A 26,574-nucleotide genomic window follows, 5' to 3' on the forward strand; every position below is an offset into this window, starting at 1 on the left:
CGTACTTTTGTAATGCGAAATTTTGTACTGTGTTTAGGTTTTTGTCACTTTTTCATTTAGTATTGATTATTTGACAAAATTTTTTTTGAAAATATGTAGGCAATGATTAATGAAATAAAACCACATTTAATTTTTTTTCGAAAATGTGTTAGATTCTTTTTTTTGAGGTCTTGGTTAAACAAAGTTAGGGGTGTATACTTACTTTTGTGACTGAGTGTATGTAATGTATTTTAATAACTAGTTTCCCCTTCAATGGAAAAAATAGTCTTTCAAAAGTTGAATTCGTTTGAATTTCGTTCCATATTGTCTGGACATTGACTTTTATGAAAACATGCCTTTAAAATTTAAAAAAAATGTACCGAAAAGTTGTTAACTTTTTCTAAATTTTGAGGTTTTGTTGCAATAATTTTCAAAATCAAAACATAATTTTGAATTCAAAATCTCAAATAATATGAGGTACACAAAAAAGAACAAACTTTTTTATTGGTTTTCCTAAAGAAAAAAAACCACTTTTGGAAAAACCGGACTAGACTACTTTCATTCATTTTAACAATGCATTAAGCAAAAAAAAAACTATGCTCTCTTAAATCTACTACTTTTTTTAGTTTTATCGTTAAAAAAAGTGAAGATGCAGATATGTACTTGCTGTTTGTTAGAATGTATAGAGCCATTTCTCCTTGATTCGGGTTATAATTTCTGGCTAAATTTGATTGTGACGAGCTTTTTTTAAGAAATGTATGAGTTCCAAACCAGTTTACAAATATCACTTTCTCTTAAACATGAGTAGCAGTAATATACTTTTAAAAACTGAAAAACTTTTTTCAGTGATAAATTAAACAAAACAAACATTTGTAACAACCTGTTGCATTTTCTTTTTCAATTCTTAAAACACATTTTCTATCCTGAAAAAAATTCAAAGAATATCTAGAATTTAAATCATAAGAACACGATTTATATAGATAATCAACACAAAAGCTAACAAAACAGAAAGAAATTCCTAAATGTGCCCGAAAGGCTGGTAGAAATGACAAAAAAAATAAAAAAAAAAAAAAAAAAACAAAAAACAAAGCGCTTTGTTGTTTTTACTGTTCACTTTACGCTTTGGTTTATCTTCGTTGCAAAATGTCAGCATCTGATACACAAAGAGAAGAAAGAATTTCAAACAAAAAAAAAAGATAATAAAAAAAAAACAATAGTTGAGGTTGCATCACACTCTTTTAGGGGGAGGTAGGGGGCGAAAATCATATTAGGTAAAGGACTAAGAAAAACTTCCTTCCACAAGGATATCAAAGGATAGCGCGTTATTTTCTCTTTTTTTTCTATTATTTTGTAATTTTTTTTTTTTTTAAGTTTGGTTTTTCTTGACAATGTCGTTTCCACTTAAGCTTTGTTCCATTTTTTTCCCATATTTTTTTTTTATTTTTTGTTGTTGTTTTTGGTGTTGTGAGCGCTCGCTCTACATTTATAAAAAAGAAAGAACACATGTACCATTATCCTTTATTTTATCGGTTTTGCCTTTTTTCCTCACATGAGGCGAAAAAAAACCCATTCTTCTTTGTTGCTACACCTTTTTTTTTTTAATGGGATGCTTGAAAGTCGTTACAAAAAAATATAAGAAGCATCCAAATGAGAGAGGAGCGAATATAAAAAAAAAGAAACACAAATGGTGTGCGCTTCGCACCACACCTCATTATGCTAAAGAGGGCTGTTGGTTTTTTTTTTTGCCTCTTTTATTTATTGTGTTGGCTTTAAGAACAAGGACGAACGAACGAATATGGTTTAAAGGAAGCATAACTAAAAATGTGAAGGATATAGGTACTTACATCACTTGATGAGGAAGCATCTTCCTTCTCGCCGCACACAAGTCGAAGTTCAACGTTCACTGATCCTGTAGAAATAAAAATGAAAGAAAAAATAAAACAAGAAAGGCGATTAGGTGAATAAAAGAAAGAAAGATATGGCGAAATGTTGTAAAAATGTAAGAACATTTTGTCAGTTTTTGTGGGTTTTTAGGAAAATTATAAGTGAATAGGGATTAACTACATTTTTATCCGTACGTAAACACATCGCACATCGCACATTAATCTCACTCATACCGCACATCACTTGATTGAGTTTGCATTTTGTTTAGAGATAATTTAAGTTTTTTCATTCGTTCACATGAGAATGTTGTTTAGTATTAAAGAGGTTCAGGTTTAAATTCTACCCATGCAGAAATTTTGTAAAAAAAAATTGATTCTTGGTAAAAACTCTTTTTTCAGAATTTTTTTTTTTAATTTCCCTACTTTTCAAAAATCTTGATGTTCCCAAGCAACGAAATAATTTTATTGAAAATGTTGTTGGAAATGATTAAAAGAAATTCATGTGCAAGTTACAGGCCTTGATATTAACATTAAAAACTGCTGCATGGCGAATTTCAATTTCCCATAAATTATTTACATGGGAAAGATTGAGTTTAGTGTTATGTTTAGATTTTAAAATTGACTACCTAAAAAATACGACGGTTTATCAAAAGTTTATACATAAGTTTTCTGTATCACAAGTTTGCAAGTAAAAAACTGCACACACAACCGTTTTATATCGTTACTTTTATTAGTTGTTATCAAGCAATGAAAACAAATGCTTAACATTTAACTTTTTTCAATTTTGGTTTATGAAAAGTTTGAAGAACGTTATTAACTTATGATGATTTCTGGATACGTGGTACTAACTTTTTTTAATTTTGACCTATGGCGGTACCCAATGAAGAAGTAAGGTGGGTCGTTTTTGGGTTTTTTTTTCGAATTTCAAATCGTAATAGCGCGAAAAAGTTGCGAATAGTGAAGACTAAAAAGGTGTTAAAAAATAATCAAAATCAGTGAATATCTTCAGCCCGCGCATCGGCTCTAAAGCTTGAAAAAAAAATTTTTAAAATGGAATTTTTACAAAAAAAAATGGAATTTTGACAAAAAAAAAATTTAACCACCCTAACATGTTTTTTTTTTTTTAATATAATAGCTTTGGACAATTTTTATATTAGCTAAATATTAAGTAGGCAAAAAAATTATTCAAATTAGATAAGGACTTCGGGTCGCAAATCCGTTTTGAAATTTATCGAAATATAGCAAAATTTCTATGTTTACGAATTTTTTGGAATGGTTTAGACTTTTTGGTAAATTAATATTTTTAACAAATTTGAATTAAAAATGAAGTTGACACAATCAGTGAATGCTATGAACTCGTTAAAGATTTGAAAATCTTTCGGTCAAGAGTGATTTGACTATTTATCATTCTCCTCGTGCGTCGCTCAGTGGTGCATTTGGTGATTTATGGCGTCAAAATTCATTTCTTAACGAAAAGTCATAAAATTTAGGACACTGAAGCATATTAGTATGAGAAATACGAAAAATATTACTACAAAGACCAAAAAGTACCAAAGTAGTAAAAAAACATTTGTATACCTTTTTAAGTTAGCACATTTTTTTAAACTTTCCTTTTTATTTTCATAAAAACATAGTTGCCAAAAATATAACGCCAAAATAATAATATTTATAACCTAAAAACGACCCACCTTAGTGTGCAGGGTTAAAATTCTTTGAACGAAATTCTGTCTTTTTTTTAAGTGAAAACTTCTTTAGTATCGTAGTGATTTGAAACAAGATGAAACGAAAACGCGACACGACTTCAACTTGTTATAACTTTTTTTGTTTTAATAGATAGATGAATGAAATTTGTACTGTAGATAGGTAATTAAATAAATTATAATTGTACAAAATTTCAATTAATTTCATGTTCAAAGTTCGGAGATAACGGTAAAAAGATGTTCTTTTCCAACACACGTTATATCTTTTGATCTAGTGCACATACAAATTTGATTTAACTTTAATACGCATGCTGATAACATCACCTTTTATTTGATATATCACACATAACGGTACGTGCTCTACAAGTTACACAATCTTAAATTGAAAAAATTGAAAAATACCTCAAAACACCTGTGGAGACCAGCTACCAGTGTAGGAAGTACCGTAATCTCAGTCTGGAAATTCGACATGGTTGACTTTAAAAAATTCTAACTTCTCTTGTAGACATCTTTGAAATAAGATTTATGCATCATTATACAAGGTGAAACAATAAGCTTTCACATGGTATACAATTTTTTATAGGTTGTCAAACAAAAAAATTTAATTAATAGCATGAGAACATAAAAATAAATGTTTTTTTTGCTTTTTTTGATGAAATTTCATCGAGTTTAAAAAATTCTAGCTCTTTTTGTAGATGTCTCATAGACTTGATATTATATATATTTTGAACTAAGGCAATAAGCTTTCAGATGGTGTAGAATGTTATATTTTGTTAGGGAAGAAAATGGATTTAATAGCGTGAGAAGATAAAAATACGTGTTTTTCGCTTTTCTTGATGGAAATTGATCGAGTTCAAAAAATTCTAGCTTTTTTTGTAGATGTCTCATAGACCTGATCGATATATATATTTTGAGCTTAGACAATAAGCTTTCAGATGATATAACATTTATATAGGTTGTCATATAAAAAACATGGATTTGAAGGTGATAGAATAAAAATAGGTAGATTTTTTCAATTTTTTTTTTTTTGCAAGAAAAATTATTTTTTAAGGTTTCACTTCTACCACGTGTGAATTGCACACATGACTTTTTTTTTGCATTTTTTTTACCTAAGTGAGGCAGATTTTTTTTTTCCTGAAAATATTGGGATTCTAAAAAAATGTTTAAACAAAAAAATTCCAATCAAATGACGCGGAGTGTTGGGATGGGATGAGTGTTTTTGTATTTTGTATTTTTTTTTTCTTTATGCCAGCCATGGGTTTAAGATGACGCGTTTCATCCAGTCGCATTTTTTATCCTTGATGTTAAAATAGTCAGTCATATATGTTTTACTTTCCACTTTTACAAGACAAAATAATATATTTTTATGTTGCACTAAGGATTTGTGGTAAAAAAAAAATAATAACAAAAACTGTGAACAAATTTTTCACTCTTACAAATAATACGATGTTAAGTAAATAAACAGTAAAATAATGTTTTTTTAAGCAACAGATGTGTCCTTGAGTAAAACACATTATAGTGGTTTTTGTTGCTATGTACCTACCTTTTTTGTGATATGTACCACCAGAAGCTTTCAAAAATTCGTATGTTTCCCTGACTGCTTAGACAAATTTAACCTCAAAAATTTTAAATTTTCATCTTGCTTAATAATTCAACACATTCTATAAACAAATTGGGTAGATTAAGAAAAAAAAAAACAAACTTTCAAAGGAAAAACACACATCTGAAATGAATTTTGAACCAAAAAAGTATGCAATTTAATTTCTTTAAAAAGATGTTTAGAACAGAAAACTCAAAATCGTTAGAGCCGTTTTTTTTTTAATATTTTCTAACATAAACATAATTTTTTTTACATAAAGTTGGTTTCAAATTGTGTAGCGATTATTAACCATAACCTCAAACCAAAATTTCCAAAAAATTTACTGGCCCTTTTTGTGAAAGTTTGATAAAAAAAAAATATTTATTATTTTTAAAATTTGATTTTAAATAGTTTTGTATAAACAAAACAGATAATCGCAAATAAAAAATGTACACCTAAAAATAGGCCGTTTTTGAGAAAATTAAACTTTTCCGAAATTGTGAGGTACCGTTATTTTTAGTCCTAAAATTTTTTCGTTTAGGCTGTAGCTCCTCATATAGACAGACAAGATAACAGACGGAGTTGGGAGCCCCACTTTTTTCACATTCTCTATCATCTATCTTAATGTCTTGTTTGATTGTTATTTTAACTTTGCATTTTTATTTACGAATGGATAATATGAGTATTATTCCGAAATAATGCCTTATTTTCAACTTAGGATAGTCTACTATTTGTATTTATTTATTTATTTCATATTCATTTCATAGAAACAAACAGACAACCAACTGAAAACATTAATTTAAAAAATTTTAATATTAATTTATATTTTTCGACAAAAACTTTTTTGCATAAATGTTAAGGGGAGGTTTTAAAACGTCTGTGCTGCTGTGTTTTTCTTAAACATCCGCACCGTGCACACAATACAAAATGTTCCTTTTACTCATCTTTCATACTTATCCTGCCAAGAAGACCATTTGAATTGGCAATTTTCCCAATGCGCCTGTTATTATCTCTCGTTGCACAATATGCCGGCTTAAGGAAAGTCTCCTCTTTGCAAAGAACATGCCGTACGTAATAAAGATAAGACCACAAAACAAAAGCAAAACCCAGCAAAGACAAAAAAAAAAAGACGACTTTTAAAAGATAAACAAAGATTGGAAAGAAGAAGAACGAACAAAAAAAAAAACCTTTTGCCAATGCGGTCTATGAATTTTTAATGCAGGCAGGAATTATACACAAAAAGAAAAACCTAATGATTTCCATTTTACGGTAAACTCTAAAAAGCCTCAGAATCAGCAAGTTGCTGCTGCAAAGGAAAACCTCCCTCCCTTGCCTCTCTTTACCTTTGCTTTCTCTATAGTCAAACTGACTTAGGGCTTCCTTTTTTGTTGACTCTGGCTGTATAATCTTTTCGATTGTGTGTCGAATTAACGACAAAACAACAACAAAAGACAACACAAACCAAAATACATACATCTTTTGCTGAAACTGTGCCATGTATCAGCAGCAATCAGCAATGGATTGGTTCGGTAAGCATCCTCAGAGATAATTTATGCATGAATTTAAAATACAAAATATGTATATTCTGGAGAGGCTGTGTATTTGGATTTATTTCATCTTGGTAAGCTTTGCATCTATCATTAAAAACCATAAAAGAAAAAACAAAATGCGATAGAGCCAAAGGAAAAGCAACAATTAAATCTGTTTCAATCAAATTTATTCAATGAAACAATAACATAGAAAATAAAGGATTCTGTTAAACTTTTCATCAGAATTTATTCATTTTCAAGTAAAAATATGCTTAACATTAACATTACTTACCAAGAATACCAGCTTCTTGAGAAATTACTACATTTCCTTTTTTTTATATTATTTTATAGTTATTTTTTTTTTTTTTTTTGTATTTCTACAGTTTTCTACAGATTTTTGAAAAAAAGTTATTAATTTGATCAGTTGATTTGATACGATTGAGTTAAAAAAATCACAACAAAAACATTACCTACTGTTAAAAAAAGAGCCAAGTTCTCCTATGTTGAAATTATGCTGGCACAAAAAGTACTGAGATATAAAAGTGTACCAAATTCTAAAGTTTGGTTTCAAATTTGTATCGATAAAATTTTGATTATTTACTTGACAATTTTTCTTTTAATTACCGATTTTTAAAGTTATTTCAAAAATTGCCAAGTAAACAATCAAAATTTTACTGATACAAATTTGAACAGTGACCAGTTCGACAAATGTAGCGAGTTTGAAATTTCTGGCATCTTTGGTGTGCAAGTTAGAGGGGGTCGAAAATGGCCTGAGTTGTTTCCTGTAAATAAGGGTGTAGTGCCAAAGTTGCTAGAGAACTTGGCTGGGCACTACCGTGCCCCTTGATTCAATTGCTATTTTTGAAAAGAATATATAGGTACTTAAGTGATTTTTTTTTTTTTTCAAAAATAATTATTATTTTGACAGAACTGTGTTTGTGATTTTGAATATTATCCAAAAAACTTAACCATTTTCAATTAAATTTATACTGCTTTTTAAATTCTATGAATTTTTTTTATTTTTCGTAGACGTTTCGAAAATGTTTATGTTCTTATTCGAGACTCCAAAAGTTGACGAGACTCTAAAAGATGACTTTTATAACCTAAAAAATATACTGTCTATGTTCTTTCGATATTTTGTTTGTAGTTGTTTATTAATAACATCAAAATGGCATACCTATCAAGATTTTTCCTGAATTTAAGAAATAGAAAACAAAATTTAAAAAAAAAAAATAAAAATGACATGCTTTGTTTTAGACTCAAAACAACTTAAAAACACGCGTTTGTCATTTAACCGAATTTTATTATTTTCTTTAATTTTTCTTTACTTTAATTTACATTTGCAAAGTTTTATAATAAATAATTTTTAAGATCGAAGTCATTTTATAAATAAGAGACTATGTACTTGCATTTATTTTTTTTTTTATTTTAACTGAATCGGTTAACTGGATCATTTCAGTTAACCGATAACAACACGAGAAATTTTGGATGAAGAGATGTTTTTTCGTGCAAGGGTCATTTCCCTACAAAATTTTGTTGCATTCATAAAAAAAAACGCTTTTTCACCGAAAGGCTCATTTTATTTGTGTCTTTTTGACTAGTGAAATCGAACAGGGCAGAAAAAATCGAATGCCTTGTTCGATTTCAAAAAGTTTTTTTTTTATAGAAATCAAAGTATATTTTTCTAATGGTTTTTTGTGCGCTGAGCTCGAATCTGAGGTCAGAAAAATTCTATCACATCACGTTTTTGACATATTACCATGCCAAAAATCAGAAAAATAGTATTTGCGACGTTCAAAAATCAATATCTCAAAAACTTTGCACGTTAGAGCTATTCTAGTGCTTGATTCAAATTAAAAAGGTCAATGACCATTAGAAAAGTATAATTTGGTTTCTATGGAAAATTATTTCTCGCCAATATTACTGTCATTTACGGAAAAATCAATCTTAAAAATCGTTTTTTTTTGTTTTTTTTCAATTGTTCTCAATATTTTCTAAAACAAATACACTACACTGAAAATAATAAATTTCGTAAAATTACGAAAATTGTTTCATACACTACATTTTCGTTGGCCCAACGAAACTTTCGTTGGCTCAACGAAAATATGTAATTTTTCGTAATATGAAAACCTTCATCAATTAATGAAAACGTTTCATACACTTTTTCTCCCTTTTTAGTTCCAAAAAATCCAATCCAATGAAAAGATTCATCAATTAACGAAAAATTTCATACTCATTTTAAAGAAGAAAAATAAGAATTATTTTCCTTACTTTATCAAAGTTTTAATTAAGTAACGAAAAAATTCATCAACTTATGAAATTCAACATTAACTAACGAAAATCTTCATAAGCTTATGAAAATTCTTCATATACTAATGAAATATTACATTGGCTTATGAAAAAATACATCAGTTAACGAAAAAAAATCGTAGAAAACGTAGACTTGGGTGCATTTCTGTTTTATGGATTAAAAATTTAATCTTGCTGGATATAGTTCACATTAGGTTGTTGTTTAAAAATCTACGTAAGTTGAGCTGAATATAAAAAATATTTGCGTATTGACAAGGTGTCTCACGGATAAGTCAACTGATGAGTCCAAGTGAGCTCCACCGGGTCGAAACGCCAATTTTTTGTTTGGACTGTTAATAATTTAACAAGTCCAATAAATATATATAATCTTAAAAAAAAAAAGGTAATACAACGAAAAGTTTTGCGAAAACGCGTTAAAAATGATTGGGCGATGGTTTCTTGAATTTCCTTAACTAGTTTTAAAAAAAAATTTTACAAAAAAAATTTTTTTTTTTATTTTTTTTTTATTTTTTTTTTTAAACAAGTTAAGGAAATTCAAGAAACCATCGCCCAATCATTTTTAACGCGTTTCCGCAGCTGTATTCCTTGATTCTACTGATCTCCTTTTAATTAAATTTAAAAAAAAAGTCATTTAAAAAAAAGCAAAAAACGTGATCCTTTAATTTTTTCAAAAATTCGATCGAGTGAAACAAAAAAACGGCTGGCTGGATTAATTTGATTTTTTGTAGGGTTTTTGTGGACATATTTAACTGTAAAACGCACACTTAACATTAGTGGTTTCCTCAATATTTTCGATCTAGCGCTCGATTTTCCAAAAAACCACCAGAAGCCCTTTTTTTGTTGCATTTTCAAATTCATGTGAAAATAAGAAAAATTTTTTTTTTTGGAAAAGCAATGGCTAGCCGTTAAGGAGAATTCATTCAAGTTCTTGAAACCCACCTTTAACTTTCTGTGCGATCATTGGTTGCTGAGATATCGATAATCAAACACAAAAGGATCCTTTTCCATTTGAAGACCGATTCTCGGCGAGAAGTGGACGTATCGAGGTGTTCAAAAAACCGAATTAAAGCTAAATGAACAAAGTATCCAATCCTTATAGTGGTTAAGCTAAAAAAATTTTTTCCACGCCCGTAGACCAAAAAAAAAACTAAAAAAATTTTGAAAATTTTTTTGTTGCAGGTTTTTCTACGATTACTCAAAAACCGCAGAGGTTAAAAATTTTTAAAGTTCTAATCCAAAAACTAGACACTTGGAGCTACAATTTTCTTCTCTATCGATTTCTTGTACGACCATTTCTTTCGAAGTTACGGCCTGTTGAAATTTGCCCAAAAATTTGGAATTTTTTTTTGATCCCTTAATTTTTTCCAGTAGTGTAGTTTTTCCACACAATCTTTAAAAAACGGTTTTAAGCTAAATAATTGCATTCCAAACTTTTCAAAAATCAAAAAAATTTTCGGTAACTTTTTTGATTGAAAAATAGGCTATTTTTTCAAATTAAATTCGTCAAAAATCCAAAAATTAACTTTTTGCTAAAAAACATAACATAACAAAGTAAATTTTAACCAAGTTTTGTTAAAATCCAACTATTTTTGTAAAAGATAAAAATAAAAAAAATCGTATTTTAGCATTTTTTTCAATATTTTTGAGGTTATAGAAAAAAATTGTTTAAGTAAAAGTTGTAGACATTTATACCACCTAAAACTTTTGCATTTGACTTTTTTCGATAGGACGTCTAATTTTGACAGAAATCGTAAAAAAAACCATGATTTTTGACACCCACCCCACTTTTTCGCCCACCCACCCCCTTTCCACCAAATTTTTTTTTTGGGCAATTTATTTTTCCGCTTTCATATACCATTTATCCTAAATTTTCCCACCACCCTTATGCTGATAATAATTTGTTCAACTTTATCTCTGATTGTTACCACAAGTTCGAATTTTTTTACGAATGCTAAACTTTCCTAAACATACTTTTGTGTCTACATAAATAGACCCAGACCCATCTTTACCACTTTGCCAACTGGGCCCGGGCCCAGGGTCCCGCAATCAGCAGGGGTCCTTAAATTGCTTCAACATCAAAAAAAATATTTCGATACAATTTAAGACACATATACGGCTCTGATTCAAAATTGAAACCTTTCTTCCCATTGTCGACGCTCTAAGCGTTCATTTGAAACAGCGACTTAATTCGTATACGAAGATTGGCCAACTATGAAAATCTTTTGCTAAATTTTACACTGAAGATGTAAACGGAGATGAACTGCATGCTGAATGCCTAAATTTAAAAGAATGCTTCGTCACGAAAATGAAAAAAAAAAACTGACAATATTTAGAACTTTAATTAAAAAAAAAAAAAAGATGAATTTCCAAATGTTGAAATTGCACTAAGAATTTTCTTAAGTATGGCAGTGGGGAACGTTCCTTCTCTAAGATTAAAAAAAAAATACAAAAAAAAACGAACTCTGAACTACAATGATTCAAGAAAGATTGACAAGTTTGTCGTTGATGTCAATAGAAAGCGACATCCTAACCTTTGTTGGTATCGATTTTGTAGATTTGATCAATGATTTTGCTTATCTCAAATAAAGAAAAAGAGTCCTTCAATAAACATTCCTCTCTTTTACCTAAAAAAAAATCAAGTCTGTGTCACTTTTTGCATATTAATATAATATTGTTTCTTTAACCCTCTACTGCAGGCTTGTCAAACTCAATGGCATTCACGGGCCAAAATAGCAGGATCTAAATTTCTATGGGCCGCAAAAAAAAGAAATCATTAGAATTTTTATAAAACAGATTTATTTTTATAAAAGAACAAGAACAATATGTAGTAATATTAATGATTTCTGCCTCATACTTGGCATCTCTTTTCTGTACCATCTTCTCTACTTTTTTAGAAGTTATTACTTTTAAAACAGACCCAAGGTGTAGATCTGTTATTCTGGATTTAACAGGTGACTCATTTCGATTCATAAGTGAAAACTGCTGCTAGCATCGATAAGTTAGTGCTTCCAATCATACAAATGATTTCATATATGCCAATTTTCGAGTGTTCTCAAATCTGCTTGATAGATACTTGTAAAATTCAGGCATCCCAGCTTCGAATTTGGATCTTTAAACGGAGCCACACTGGATTCCAATTAGCTCCATTTGCAAATGATTACGTACTGATTCTATATTTATAAACCCGTCTCAAAAAGAGATAAAAAAGAATGTATTTTTCGGGAAAAAGTAGCGAATTTTTTTCATTGGTGTTCATTTAAGAAAAAAGTAGCGACTGCAAGTCGACTTTGAATCAAATTTTTTGTTGTTTGGAAGTTGACTTAAATCTTTGTACAAATTGTACAAATAAACAAATATAGAGCTTATTCCCGAAAATTCACTTAGGATGAAACAAATCGTATGGAACTTTTTCACTACTTTCCCATATGGTCAAACTTAACTCCAATACTAAACACAGCAAAAAAAAGCTTGTTTTCAATACAAAAAATGTTTGTTTACCTTTTCACCCATCAAGAACTCATATAAGCTGGAAATTCTCCATCGCAACATAGATCGCAAAAAGTTAAAATCTCTGCAGTGAACATCGTGTTGAAATGGAGAAATTAAAAACAATTTTATTGGATTCCCCGGTTTGTTCGTGCTCATAAGATACATTTAAATTTTATTTTTTAAACAAAAATTGAAAATGCAAGTTGTACCTAAATTAAGCTTGGGCCGCACAAATATACGATGTGGGCCGCATGCGGCCCGCGGGCCGCAAGTTTGACATGCCTGCTCTACTGCATACGAAGCCAAATATGGTTTTGTCTGTTTGTATGCACTTTTCTCTTCTCTGTCACAAAAAAATGGTAAAGATTAAATACAATCCTCTTCTTTAAGTTTCTGAGAACCCATAGAGATAGTTTTTTCGTGTGTCCGACACAAAATAAAGGTGTATTTTATGATCACAGGGGAGTCGATCAGTCGTGTGCATTGAAATCGAAAATGTAGAATATATTCATACTTTAAGTGTTAATTACTGCGTTTGTTTGGAAAGTAAAGTGGAATTAAAAATTTATTTTTGATCGATTGTCTAATTGTGTATGCTATGAACCAATTTTTGTTGAAAAAAAATTATTGGCCTGGTCTTGGGAGGGCAAAAAGTACGGAAGCCATATTTGGCTTCGTATGCATTAAGGGGTTGTAAATCTACACAATTTTTTAAATTTTTTTGTTGGAAAATTTTGTTTCTTTACATTGTTATTTTGCTTGGAAGTTATGTTTTGCTTCAGAAATGGAGCCCCTTCGCCTTTAGAGACATTTTTCTCATGTTAACCCCATTTCCAGCGGCGTAACCTTTAAAATTTTAGGGGGAGGGGGGCTCACCAATAATATTTTTCAATAATTTTATTACTTTATAGTTTTTGTAAGATCTGGGAGTGGGTGAAAATGTTGGAGCAAGACTAACTTCGACAGTGGAAAGAATGTGAACCAGAAGAAATGTTTGAAACGGATGAAAACAAATTGCTTTTCTCGGTTCCATGTCTTAAAATGAGCCAAATTTGAATTAATTCGTAACCTTTTGTAATACAATGTATTTTTTTTTACTTTATTTTGTTTTTAAATGATAAATATTTATCTTTTGATGTTTTTAATTGTATTTTGTACATAATCTGAATAAATAAAATTTGTAAGATTTCTTACCCCTTAATGCATACGAAGCCAAATTTGGCTTATAAACAAATTTTTTAAACAAATTAATTTAAACAAATTTTTTTAATGAAAACCGTTTTGAAACAACCCGAAAACCCATGTAAAGCATTTTTTAATTTTTTCGTCCGCTAATATTAATTCATGCAGTAGAGGGTTAATTACATTCAGAATAACTTATGTATTTAATTTTAGGTTATTAAAATTTTGACTATTTTTTGAATTTTTATATGAAATATTTATTTTTTTGATTTTATTTTTACATTGTTTATATATATTTTTTAAATGCTGCAATAATTATTTATCTTTTTAATAAATTAAAAAAATATTATTTATTTAAAAAAATTAAAAGAATAAATATTAGTTCAAAGTTATGTGATATTTTCTGTATATTCGTTCATTACACAACCTAACATTTTTATACAATCATACAGGGGCCCCTTTGAAAAGTGCCCAGGGACCCCAAAAGGGTAAAACTGGCCTTGAATAGACCGAGGGCCCACAGCAAATGTTATAACGAAAATGTGAGTATTCATAAAAAATGTTACGCATACGCCACAGTGACCCGCAAATCTTTCGATTTGTCACTTGAATGACCTCCAAAGAAAAATTGAAAAGCTACCAGACTTTTAAATTCGTTATCCGAAATTTGCTGTGGGTTCGTAGACTATTATTCCGCGCACCATATTGTCATAATTTGTATGACGATTATTAGTGATGATTATTAGTACAAATTTATACCTGCCTACTTACAAACAAGATTGTTTTAATTTTTCTATGGAGATCGTTCAAGTGAAAAATTGAAAGATTTGCGGGTCACTATGGCGTATGCGTAACATTTTTTTTCGATACAAAAAACAGTAGATACAAAACAAATTTTGAATTTATGATTTATTTTTGTATTTCAACAATTGAAGTATTAAAGCTATTTTAGCAATTGAAGGCCATTTGCTGAATCGAAACTTAAAGAATAATTTATGTTGAACATTAACTCTTATTCTCTACTTTTTCCTCTGCGTAAACTGTCACATAAGGATTTATGTAGAACTTAAATACTTAAGTTTCGATTTAGCAAACGGCTCTGAAAGGTTAAGTTTTATTAACACCTATCAATATTTTTAACACTTATTCTCATTATTCTTTAAATCTAATTGTCCATTCATAGATATTGTAAGCCTCACCAAAGACATCCTAATCCACGCCAAATCTATTTTTTATTTTTAACTTTCACATTCATAAATATTAATACACTTACCATCTACCAGACATGGTCCTGGGGCGTTAAAGAACACTTTGACTGTGCTCTGTGAATAATCAGTTAACGCTTTGCGGTGGTCATCACCACAGACATCAATGTTGAATTCCGTTGCCCCTGGAATCTACAAATAAAGAGAGAGGGATTATGCATATACACAAGGCTCATCGGCAATTTGAATTTGAACTTTTGTTGGCTAAAAGCCTAAGTAATAAATGGCAGATGGGTTGGAAATGGAATGTATTATTGGGATTTTGTGGTTACTGTGATGGTTGTAGAATCAAGGATAATAGTTTCTAACGCCGCAATATTGCAGCAACAGCAGCAGCAAATTGCTGAAACATGTGCAATTTGCTCTTTTAGCTGTACTATGTGCAACCTAAAAAACCTTCGATCTATGTTTATATAAAAGAGAGGGACGATGGAGAGAGAGAGAGAGAGGGAGCTATGTTGAAATGATTAGCATTTGATATCTATCCCTTGTCGCCTTTCATTCCATCAAACCATCGACCGTTAATTTTTTTTTTCCTTTTTCCAAATGTAAAGTTGTGTAGCTTTTGTGGGGGGGTTGTGATTTTATATGAAAATGGCTCCAACTGTTTAGCAATTAGGCTTACCTTAATTTTGCCTTTATCCGTAAAGCTGGCATTCCGCATGCTATATCGTTCGTTTAGTTGCTCATTAATAATTTGGCAAGTGTCGACATCAAACTCGCACAAATGCGCCGGACAAATCACGTTGGTTGGCCAAATAAATTGGTAATGGCAATCGTTGATTATGGATGTCAGGACCGGAGTTCCCTGTCAAAAAATAAACACAAGCCAAATTTATTGATTAATAAATATTTGATGACAAATTTGAAATTTGAATACATATTTTTTGGGATTGGTTTATTGTGGTATTTTTAACTTAGAAAACCAATAACTGTAAATAGATGAAGAGAGTGGAGAGACAGATAAATTGGAGATTGTGTACAATGTTGACCCTAATTTGGAAAATGTTTCAGTTACCTATCAGTGTTTGTTTTATAATTTTTTTTTTATTATACATAATTTGGGGCTTGTGTATTTTGCATTATTTAATTTGTATTTTTAGGATTGGTTTTTGATTTTGAAAACTTACCTTGCCTGCACGGATATCACAAGTGAACTGGACAATCGATGACAATTGAATTGATTTATCTTTCGGACAGGGGCTTCCATGAAGATATTTTAATTCAGCACTTGTTTCATTAATCCGAGTGAGTGAAACATCAGGGTAACCCAGACTCTGAAAATAAATTTAGGCATTGAAGGTTAATATATAAAACTTTGGAAATATATTTTTTAAATAATTGAGAAACTTTTGACCTGCTATTAGTGGAGTGTCGTAAGGCATAAAATTTGTAAAATCTAGGAATCCAGGGAAAGTCAATGAATCTAAAAGCTCAAATAACGAAGTTAAATAAAAATTGACCGCTTTTGATTACAACAGTTTTTAACCACAATTTACTCTACCGCTTAGTCTTTTATATGAAAACGTCCAATCGGAATTGCTGTCTCATGTTAGATTTTGCTCAAATATTGTGAGGATGCTTTCAAGGAGTGTAAGGAAGTAAATCTATGGTGATTTAATTTTAAGTTGTGTCGCTTCCCCGCTATTCAAATTTGAACTTTTAAAAAATGTAATTTTGAAAACTTTTCTATTTGGGATATCTTTTTGTTAAAAACGACATTTTAAAGCTTAACGTGGCTGATACTTAAAAAATATTAAATTTACCTATTATTTAGTTTTTGGAAAGAGACCCATTTGTATGCTATGATTTCTCACGGTTTGACTAAAGATAGAAATATAAAACTTACAGTGAATTTAGTTCTAATCTTCAACTATTAGTTCTGAGATAAAAGTTGTAGTGTTTGTATATCTTCTAGGTTTACCGGTTGTATAAAAAAAAACCCGATAAACGCTAATAAGGCAAAATAAACTCCTATTTAATGCTATAATTTACTATGTTAGACTTCAAGAAGCAACAAGAAATTTACAATATTCTTCGTTCTAATCGTTGAAATCCTGAAAATTTCGTTTTGTTATTCACATATCTTCTTTCTCTAACTCCTGTTTAAAAAACAGCTTAAAAGCAAAATAAAACCATATTTAAAGCTATGATTTCACAATGTTTGAAATGAGATAGAAATATGAGATTTACAGAATACAGTTCGTATTCTTAGCTATAAGTTCTGATTTTTGGTTTTGATATTTAAATATCTTCTAGGTCTACTAGCTTGTTAAAAAAAAAAACAACTAAAACACCAAAAACTTTTAAAACGCAGTAGGTATATCATGTTTTTGATGAATTCATGGATATCAATCAATTTTATTCATAAAAATTCAAAATTTTGACAATCTGCAGTGGTAAACCTTTTAATTGAGCTGTTTTTTTTTTATAAATAATAATCTGTTTCAAAGAACGATTTAGAAACCAAAACGTTTTATGTTTAAACAATTTTTTTTCACATAGCTAACTTCAAAAGTAGTAAACAAAGTTTTTTTTAACTTTCTAACACACCGAAAGTCTTTTGAAAAGTATAGTTATTTAATCTCGACAAAAAAAATATAATTGAAAACTAGTGTTATAGTTCTGCTTATAGGTACGGTGACCATATTTCTGGAAGCGAAACCCGGGACAGATAAAAAATTCGTTGGATCGTTTTTAAAATTTTTATTTTTCAAAAAAAAAAAACAATTAAATTTTTTTAAATGTTTTCCTTATTTTTCCTTATTTTTATGGGACCGTTTTTTTTAAAGTCATTCAAGTCGTTTACGAAATCAGAAATCAAGAAAATGGTTTTATAATAATGTCTGTTAATAACAAACTTCTAAAAAAATATTTTTTAATCGAAATCGGGAGAGCTAACATTTTAATTCTATTTTAAATGATTTTGAAATTGTATGATCCTTTTAACATGTCCTTAAAAGTTTTGAATTTTATCTGGGTTCTTTACTCTTCCATATGTTGTTCTTTATTCGAAAACATTTTACCTGGAGTAGCAACCTGACAAACAGAAGCTGGAACTAAATAATTGACGAACATTTAAAAAAAACTAAAGGCAAGTCTAGAGGTGAAACGAAAATTTTCATACAAAACCAGCACAAAATGTTGCTTTTCGTTGCACAATACGCAGCTTAGGTAACGAAATTCTTACGTGTCACCTGTGCTATATATGGAGATTTTTCAATCGTTTGTCACTCCCATTTATTTGTCCAGGCAATTTTTCTTGCAGGAAAAGTTTTTTGACTTTGAAGACTTAGAAAAATTTTCGTTTTGATTCAGCAGCGTACTAGGCCTTATGCTTTATCCGAAGAATTAGAATAATTTTAATTTCCAACCACTGTTTTCTTGTCTTCCGTCAAAGTATTTAAAATATTGAATACAAAAATCAGAGAATGTGCAAATACGGGTTTCTTAAATAAAAACCCGGGGCAAGCTGTAGAAATACGGGACAGTCCCGGGTAAGCCGGGACGGATGGTCACCGTACTAGGCCTGCGTTAACAACACCCAACAGCTGCTGTTGTCCCATTTTGTCCCTTCTGCAGTCTTTTGATACCCAAGATCAAATTTGAAACAGTTTTCCTTTCTAAATTAAACTTTAAACTGATATAAATAAAGAAAAAACCCGAAAAATAATAATTATACATACAAATTGTTAAAAATTAAGAGCGGAAAAAAACTTTAACATTTTTCTAAATACACACTACCTATTAAAAATACATTTAAAAAGTTTATATAAAGATTCATTGATTTTCCCTTGATTCCGAGGTATAAATCTTAAAGCACTTCATTATATGCGAATTTAATTAAAAAAATGTTGAAAATCTCATGAAGTTGTGAGATTACGTATAATGTTCATTGTGTTTTATTCGATTGAGTTTAATTTATCATTTTTATTGCGAACATTGTTTTATTTTATGAAATTGATTTAATATTTTTTCTATTTTTTTTTTTTTTTTGAAAATTCGATGTTTTATTTTCATTTAAGTTGATTAAATCGCTATTTAAGAAAATGAGGCTAAATACAGCTCCATGTCTAGAAGCAAACCTTAAACGAAAAGTGTGGGAAAAAAACTCACAGTTAGGTGTCTACCCACACATTTTGAGGGATTTCGTTGAGATGATGACTTTTCTTTATTTCTTATGAACCCCTAACTTTTGAAGTTGTGAGAAGTTTTTTGATCGAAGCTATTTCACCCCAATTTCGAACATAATACAATACCATGACGCATAAATGGAACTTTTAGAGCCAAATGCAAATTCAATAAAATCGATAAAATATTCCTCTCCACCCAATTGCAACCCACAAACAATTGCTCTACATTTTAACCTGGCAATAAGAACTATATACAAAATGCATCTTCAAACTCCAATTTAAAGTCGTTGGCTATATAAAATATAAACGTACCTGAATAGCAAATTACTATTGAACGCATTTTACACTTCATTCACGAGAATGATGATGATGACGGCAGTAATCTCTTCCAAGCCCTTCCATCTATAAGCTAGTATATTTTTGGGGAGCTCATTGATGATTCAGCTCACACCACATTGCATTGAAAATGCCGAAGATTCTGTGTATCTGAAATCTCCAATATATGTGTGTTGGCAAATACCATCACTTACACCGCACACAACCCTGTAAGACCTTTTTGGCGCGGCTGTATGCACTTTCAACTCAGGGATTGCCACAATTTAAGTTGGAACCGCTGCTGATGTTGCTGCTCTAAATGCATGTAAAATTCATTCATTTCCTGCGAGATGCACTTTGGTAAGCGATTTTTACGATTTCACACAGCAGATACTCGAGGAAGAGATTTTATGTAGCCGCAGTGGCTTTGGATGTATATATTTGAAGCAGCTTAAGTACAGACACAGATTGTGGCTATATATATGGTAAGGGTGTAGCTCATAAAATATACACTCGTACGTGAATGTTTTATGAAATCAAAATCTGCTGCAACTTTTCAATACCCTTCACCCCCACACCAATCACAAAACAAGAAAGAAAATGAATATGAATACGGGGGAGCAGGTTGCATGAGTAAAGGAGCGTAGAGTGTATGCATAATTTCAAGACCGTGTTTCACACGTGGCCACCATCAGATCCATCGTTAGAGTTGCAGCATTGACGTAGCTCATAAAAAAAAGAACAAAAAGATGCAATTTTATAGCACGATAAAAATATTAATATTCAAATTTGTGAATATGAAAAAAAAAATTGGACCTCAATTCAGTTGTTTTGATTTTTGACAAAGTTGTTGAACTTTAGGGCGGAATTCAGAGTCGTAGTCGTTACTCAAGTAAAAAAAATTTCTCAAGCTAAAGTCTGACAAGAATTTCCCCAGTCTTTGGTCAAGTATATAGGTCAGGATTTTCTCAGTTGCTATTGACAAGCTAAAATTAAAAAAAACGGCTACGTTTTCTTTACGTAACCAATAGCTGAAGTGGCCAAACTCAAGAGTCAATATTCACTTGAGAAAAAATTTTACTTGAGTGACGACTCTGAATTCCGCTCTAAGTTTTTGATTTCCAGTGTCGAACAATATTTAAAAAAAAATCTTCAATGTCAAAAATCTTCAATTTTTTATAATTGTAGCTTTCAAAGGCTATTTCTTATATAAAAATGATAAAGTGACATCTTAAAGTCAATAAAATTTCTTATCGCTTTAGCTTTATTATGGGAACATTTTGTGTTTTAAAACAATCTTTTCCTCAATTTGTCTTAAAGTCAATAAAATTTCTTATCGTTTGAGATTTACATAAATAATGAGAACATTTTGTGTTTCAAAACATTCCTTTCTTCAATTTGTCGAAATTGAAAAGGTACATAATATTATTTGTTACAATTTTCCCCAAAAATGATGAAAAAGTTCTAGTGTTGTCATATATTGTTTTGGCATTGATTTTTATGAAAGCTGATGTTTTTTTGTCATGCCTTAAGCTAAAGTTGCATTGAATGAGAATTTCACCTAATAACAAGGTAACGGTTTATTTATGGAAAATAAAAACTTGAGTAAAAAGGTTATCAAAAAAATCGTATGAGATCAATATCACGTTGAATACAAGGTGATTTAGGATCAATTTGCCAAAAATTTTAAAATTTCGAACTTTCTGACCAATTCGTTGTTTTATTAAGGATCGAGTTAAATTAAGCCACCAAGTCCAAGCATTGCAAACTTAAATTCTTCTTTATTCAAAAATATAAGGGATTGGTCTGCTTGGAATTCTTAAAGCTTTTTTTGTATTTTTTTTTTCCGAACATTATAACACCATCTTTTTGGGACACAGAAGATTTTTGGTAAAAGTGTCTACCTATAAAAGATTACTCCTGTTATTTCTACTTCGGACGATAAAATCAAACATTGAAAAGCAGTACTTTTTTTTAACTTATTTATACTAGAATAAATTGCACGACTGGGGTCGCACGTACTTGCTCTTATGCTTAAAGTAACTATAATGTTAAAGCTTTTTATTCAAGAAATTTAAAATTCGATATTTTGAAGAAATTTCATAAGTAGTATAAAAAAATTAAATCTGTTTTTATAATTAATAAAACTCCGTTTTAAAATATCTTAAAAAAAAAAACAAATATGCCATTTTATTTCTCGTATAAAAAGGTATTTTTAGAAAAAAAATTTTGAAAATTGTAGGAGCCGTTTTTAAATAAAATAATTTTTTATATATAAAATTTTTTTAACATTTTTCAAAAAAAAAGTTGGTATGCCATTTTGAAGAAATAATTAATTTACACATAAAAACTAAATTTCAAAATTTTTCATTGATCCGTTTTCAAAAAATTGATTTTTCAAAAAAAAATTTTGAAATATTTTTTAAAAAACCAAAAATGCGTTTTTTGAAAATTTTCTAAAATTTTAATATTATCTTTACTTACACACTTTTGTATAAAAATTTTCATTTAAATCGGGTTAATTTTGTACGAGATATTCAGAAACGAAAAAAACCGTTCTATGACAGGTACCGTTAATAACGGTACAAAAAATATTTTTTTTATTTAAAAAGTTGGCCCTTATGTGTAGTATTACACACAAAAATTTTAATCAAAATCGTTAGAGCCGTTTTTGAAAAAAATTAACTTTTCTATTTCCGTTATATGGCAGGTACCGTTAGTTTTGGTCATAAAAAAAAAAATTCAATTTCCCCTCTAGGGAATCACCAAAAACTGCTAACTACCAAGTTTGAAGAAAATCACTTCACTCGTTTAGGCTGCAGCTCCAGATAGAGACAGACGGACAGACAGACAGACAGACAGACAGACAGACAGAATTGCCGGACCCACTTTTTTGGCATTCTCCATCATCGTAATATCATGTAAAATTGTTATCTCGAGTTCGATTTTTTTTACGAATCCTAAACTTGCCCTATAGTACCTATATCGCAAGTAAAAAATATTACATATAACTTTTAGTATTGAACGCAAAACCTTCTCCATATTTCCTCACAGTTTCTATATATTTCCACACAAGATAGAACTTTATTTTGGACCACTTATAGTTTTTGGATAAATTCTAACATTTTTATCTTAATATCTTACAAGAATTATGTCATCAATCGTATTAGCAAATTTTTTTCTAATATTTTGTATATTCATATTAAGAAATAACTAACATTTTTTTAAACAAAGAGGGTTTATCTAATTAACTTTCCACCACTGTAAAATGTAAATACATGCATACATATGTATACTTTAAGAAAAAGAGTGGGTCTCGCAGTTCTTTCTTATACATTCTTAACATATCAGTAGATGCACTATAATTTTTTTGTAAAGCTTTTTTTTTGGAGACAACAAGCCCGAAAAACAAGACTTTAGATTTTCTAAAAACTCGGTTTAGCCAAACTTTTTTCAATAGAATCGTTTGAATTCGTATTTCTGCAATTTTTCAGTTGGATAGACACAATTATTTTCCAAAACCTTGAACTTTCTTCTCCACTCAATGCTTTCTTATAACCTATATTTTAAAGTTACGCTCAAAACAATTTAAAAATTGAAATTACAAAAAAAAAAAACTAAAAAAAAACTAACATGTTTATACTTAGCAATTTCGTTGAAAGACAAGATATTTTGTTCTATTGAACAATGCATCTCCCAACTTTTATCTAGGATTCTAATTCAATAATATAGTACAATTTTAAACCACCGTTTGATATTTCTATCAAGTTATAAACGAAAACCCAAAATTTGTTTACTTACTTGTTCATCTTCTGGTGTTGACGGTCCCATAACGGCCATGCAAGCAGCTGAACCACCAGGACATCCTAAGCCATATTTCGACACCAGTGGTCTGCATACATTCAAATAGAACTGAAAATAAAACAAAAACAATACATTCAAACATACATAAAACAATGCAAACCTAACGGATTGATAAAATGTCAAAAATGTTCGTCATTTTTTTCTATACGATGTATGAGTTTGAGTACATCATCAGAAATTTATTCAATCCAACTACAAATACGTCACGTACGATATATTCGTACAGATCTAGGAAGGACTGTATTCGTATTATACGTACCTTCATTGATTTGCCGACTTCCGATTGAGAAATGGACGAACTGACTTCTGCCTCGTAGTTATCTGTTGTACTTATAAGGGGTGTCAGGTCCATGTCATGTCCAACGGAACTTGCATACCCGTCCATCACGGAAGTTGCTGATCCGTAGCCCCTAGTTTTGCATGTAATCTGATTTTGACATGCCAATTTCGTCTGATAGTGAATCAGTAGTTGACAATTGGAATTTTCAATTATTTTCGGTCCACTCGATGATGATGATGATGCTGCCGTAGCACCCTGCCCTGCACCATCACCACCACCATCGGTTGCACAGACAAATTCAATTTTCGTTGACCAAAATGTTGTGGTCGCTGTTTTGTCTTTTGTCTTTGGTTGACATGGTGCACCAGTTTCGTAGAGTAAATACGGTGAGCCAGTTTGATTGAAACGCAAATTCGAATTGGTATTGCCGAGTGATGTTGATTGGCCATTGATGCTCTCGCAGGCACCTGTTTGAATGAAATGAAAAAAACAGAAAAGGCATACAAAACAAATATATAAAAGAATCAGGAACGTAATTGGCTGTATTGGCAAGGAACAAGTATGAGATGATTTATTCCAACGTTTGCAGTGAATGTGTTTTATTTTTCGTTTTTAAGTATACCTAGCTACCTTCGGCAGATATTTTAATTAAAGAGAAGTTTTTTCATTTTATTTGGTATTTATTTTGTAATAAAGCTTTTCTATAAAATATCAAGTTAATTTTTGTCTTCTGTATTACTTAAGTCAGAGTTTTTAAAGAATTCGATACGCTTGATTTCTGGATCTTTTAAGAAGTACAATATATCAACGATAAAAATATTGAATTAAATCAAGATTCGCACCCTCAGTGCAAAAGAGCGAGAACTCAAAAAAGTTCATTTCGAGAAAACGCTTCTGCAAAATACATACTGACTCTAAACTTTCCCCTATAACTTTCCATGGGACAGCAATTTCCATAATGTCAAAGCTCTATTATAAGAACCATTATGTTTATTTTGTAGTTTTAATAAATTTATTTTTTTTAAATTGTTTAAATTAGGAAAGAGTTTGACTTTTAATATAGTAGGAATTGGATAAAAACAGTCATAATCCTTCGAATTTTTCGTTTACGTTAACAACAAGCCCTTCAAAAGAAATATAATTTAAAAATCAACATTTCCTCATCATTATCTCAAAAATGTCATTTTTTGACTTATCGCTCTTTTGCACTGAGGGTGCGATATAATAGTTGGGTTATTGCGATAAGTCATGAATTGATGACTTATCGCAATGTAACTTAAGTAACATATTAGGTCAATACAAACGAATGTTCAAATTTTTAACCCAAATTACTTCAAAATAGCTCTCATGAGAGATAAATTTGAGAAATTTAACCCAAAAAATTTCTTGCTGCTAAAATGTGAGTTTTATCGAAATTCGTTTCACGTGGAAAATTAATACTCTGCATTTTTTTCGTGGATTTGTATTTTAAGAATTTCAAATAAATAACAAAAATAGAAATTTTCTTTTTGGTTTGATTTTTTTTTTTAGTTTGAGTAGTATTTGAAGAATAAAACCGAAATAACTAAAATAAGTTATTAAGACTAAAGGGTACCCAACAAAATACTTAATTGTTCCCAATTGTATTAGATTTTTTCCCATAATATAAGCGGTTTGCCTATCAAATTTTCTTAGTAAAAAAAACCGTTTTTTTTATTTTAAATGCAGTCTATTTGCAATAATAACATAATTATGCTATATTTTCATTAGTTCTCACTCCAGAACAAGCTTTGTGGTACCTTTTGGTACACATTTTGGTACTACTTAAGCCAATCTACTTAATCCAATCTAATCTAGAAAACAGTTGCATGTAGAAGGTACAAATACAGTCTGCAAAATAATCTTCCTTAGAATCATCACTTACAGTATTATTTGGTGCATTTCGCTTATCTTGTTGGAAGATTTAACGGTGAACTTCTTTTTTCACTTTTTTTAAGCTACCCGAGCTCCCAATTTCGCCCATGGGCGGTCTTGCCCCAGTCATATCATATCTTATGTTCCACACCATCTGCTGCGTTCCAATCGATTTTCCTACATTTATTTACCATTAATCCTTAATTTTTTCAACTTTTGGCCTCCAAAACCGGCTTTGGAACTAGTCTTACAGTACACCAACGTTTTGCAATCAAAATCTAAATAGACCTTAACTATTTCAAAATACTACTGCAACCGGACTACTTAAAAGGAATAGAAATATAATTTAATTGTGAACATAAAAATATTTTTTTTTCATACCTCGGGTGGCATGCTGTTAAATCCAGAGGGAAATAATTAAAAGAAAGCTACCTAGAGAGGAGTTCGGATTCGGACCCATACCTTTTCATTTAACCAAACAAGTACAACATCCACTGCACCATTTTAACCATCAGCAATACAAAAAGACACTCCAAAAATTATATTTCTATATGTAGGTATAAATGGTCAAAAACTAAAATCACAAAGCCATATATTCATAATAACCATTTTACAGTTCATTGAGCCGCAAAGGTAGTTAACGCATTCAATCACTTTTTCTCTTTTTTAATAAAACATATTGGCAATTTCAATCCATTCTGCAACATCAACAAAATTGTGTCCACTCAACCCATTTGATGATGACATTTTTTTTTTTGCTCCCCACCCACCAATTGGAAAATCGTGAGAAATCTGCAAAACCACCACAAAACAGGGTTAGAACGATGGTATCTACTTTTTTTTTTAAATGAATACCATACAAATGTATATTTTCCGATTGAATATATATTTTTTTTCGGATTTTCGATCCCCCCACATAGTGAGAATGGGGAGGACATGTTTTGAGTGGAATGATGCAGGAGTACCTAACAACCTACATACGATACATACATTTACTGGAGGGAAAAATTGGTTTTCTAAAAATTTAATCCCAATTTAGGTTAATCGACAACGAATTCGTTTATCTCCACATGGGCTTGGGCATAGAGGCGGGGTGGGATACAGATAGATGGAAACATTTGTACCACAGGAAAAAAAAAAAAGGACGTTTGCATTATACACTTGTTAGAATGT

At 30.2% G+C, this 26,574-nt stretch overlaps 1 protein-coding gene across 1 annotated transcript in view; it reads right to left on the reverse strand.

Moving 5' to 3' along the window:
- The window catches only part of LOC129913798 (cation-independent mannose-6-phosphate receptor), a 49,311-nt gene that overhangs the window by 14,257 nt on the left and 8,480 nt on the right, over nucleotides 1-26,574 (reverse strand). Inside the window, exons 9-14 of the mRNA XM_055992661.1 lie at nucleotides 23,488-23,975; nucleotides 23,166-23,276; nucleotides 16,047-16,193; nucleotides 15,542-15,724; nucleotides 14,925-15,048; nucleotides 1,824-1,888 (exon numbers count right to left, since the gene is read on the reverse strand). Coding sequence (XP_055848636.1) covers nucleotides 1,824-1,888; nucleotides 14,925-15,048; nucleotides 15,542-15,724; nucleotides 16,047-16,193; nucleotides 23,166-23,276; nucleotides 23,488-23,975 — 1,118 coding nt within the window. The remainder of the gene's footprint in view (nucleotides 1-1,823; nucleotides 1,889-14,924; nucleotides 15,049-15,541; nucleotides 15,725-16,046; nucleotides 16,194-23,165; nucleotides 23,277-23,487; nucleotides 23,976-26,574) is intronic.

The sequence above is a fragment of the Episyrphus balteatus genome, chromosome 3, assembly GCF_945859705.1.
Source record: "Episyrphus balteatus chromosome 3, idEpiBalt1.1, whole genome shotgun sequence".
Taxonomy (NCBI): domain Eukaryota; kingdom Metazoa; phylum Arthropoda; class Insecta; order Diptera; family Syrphidae; genus Episyrphus; species Episyrphus balteatus.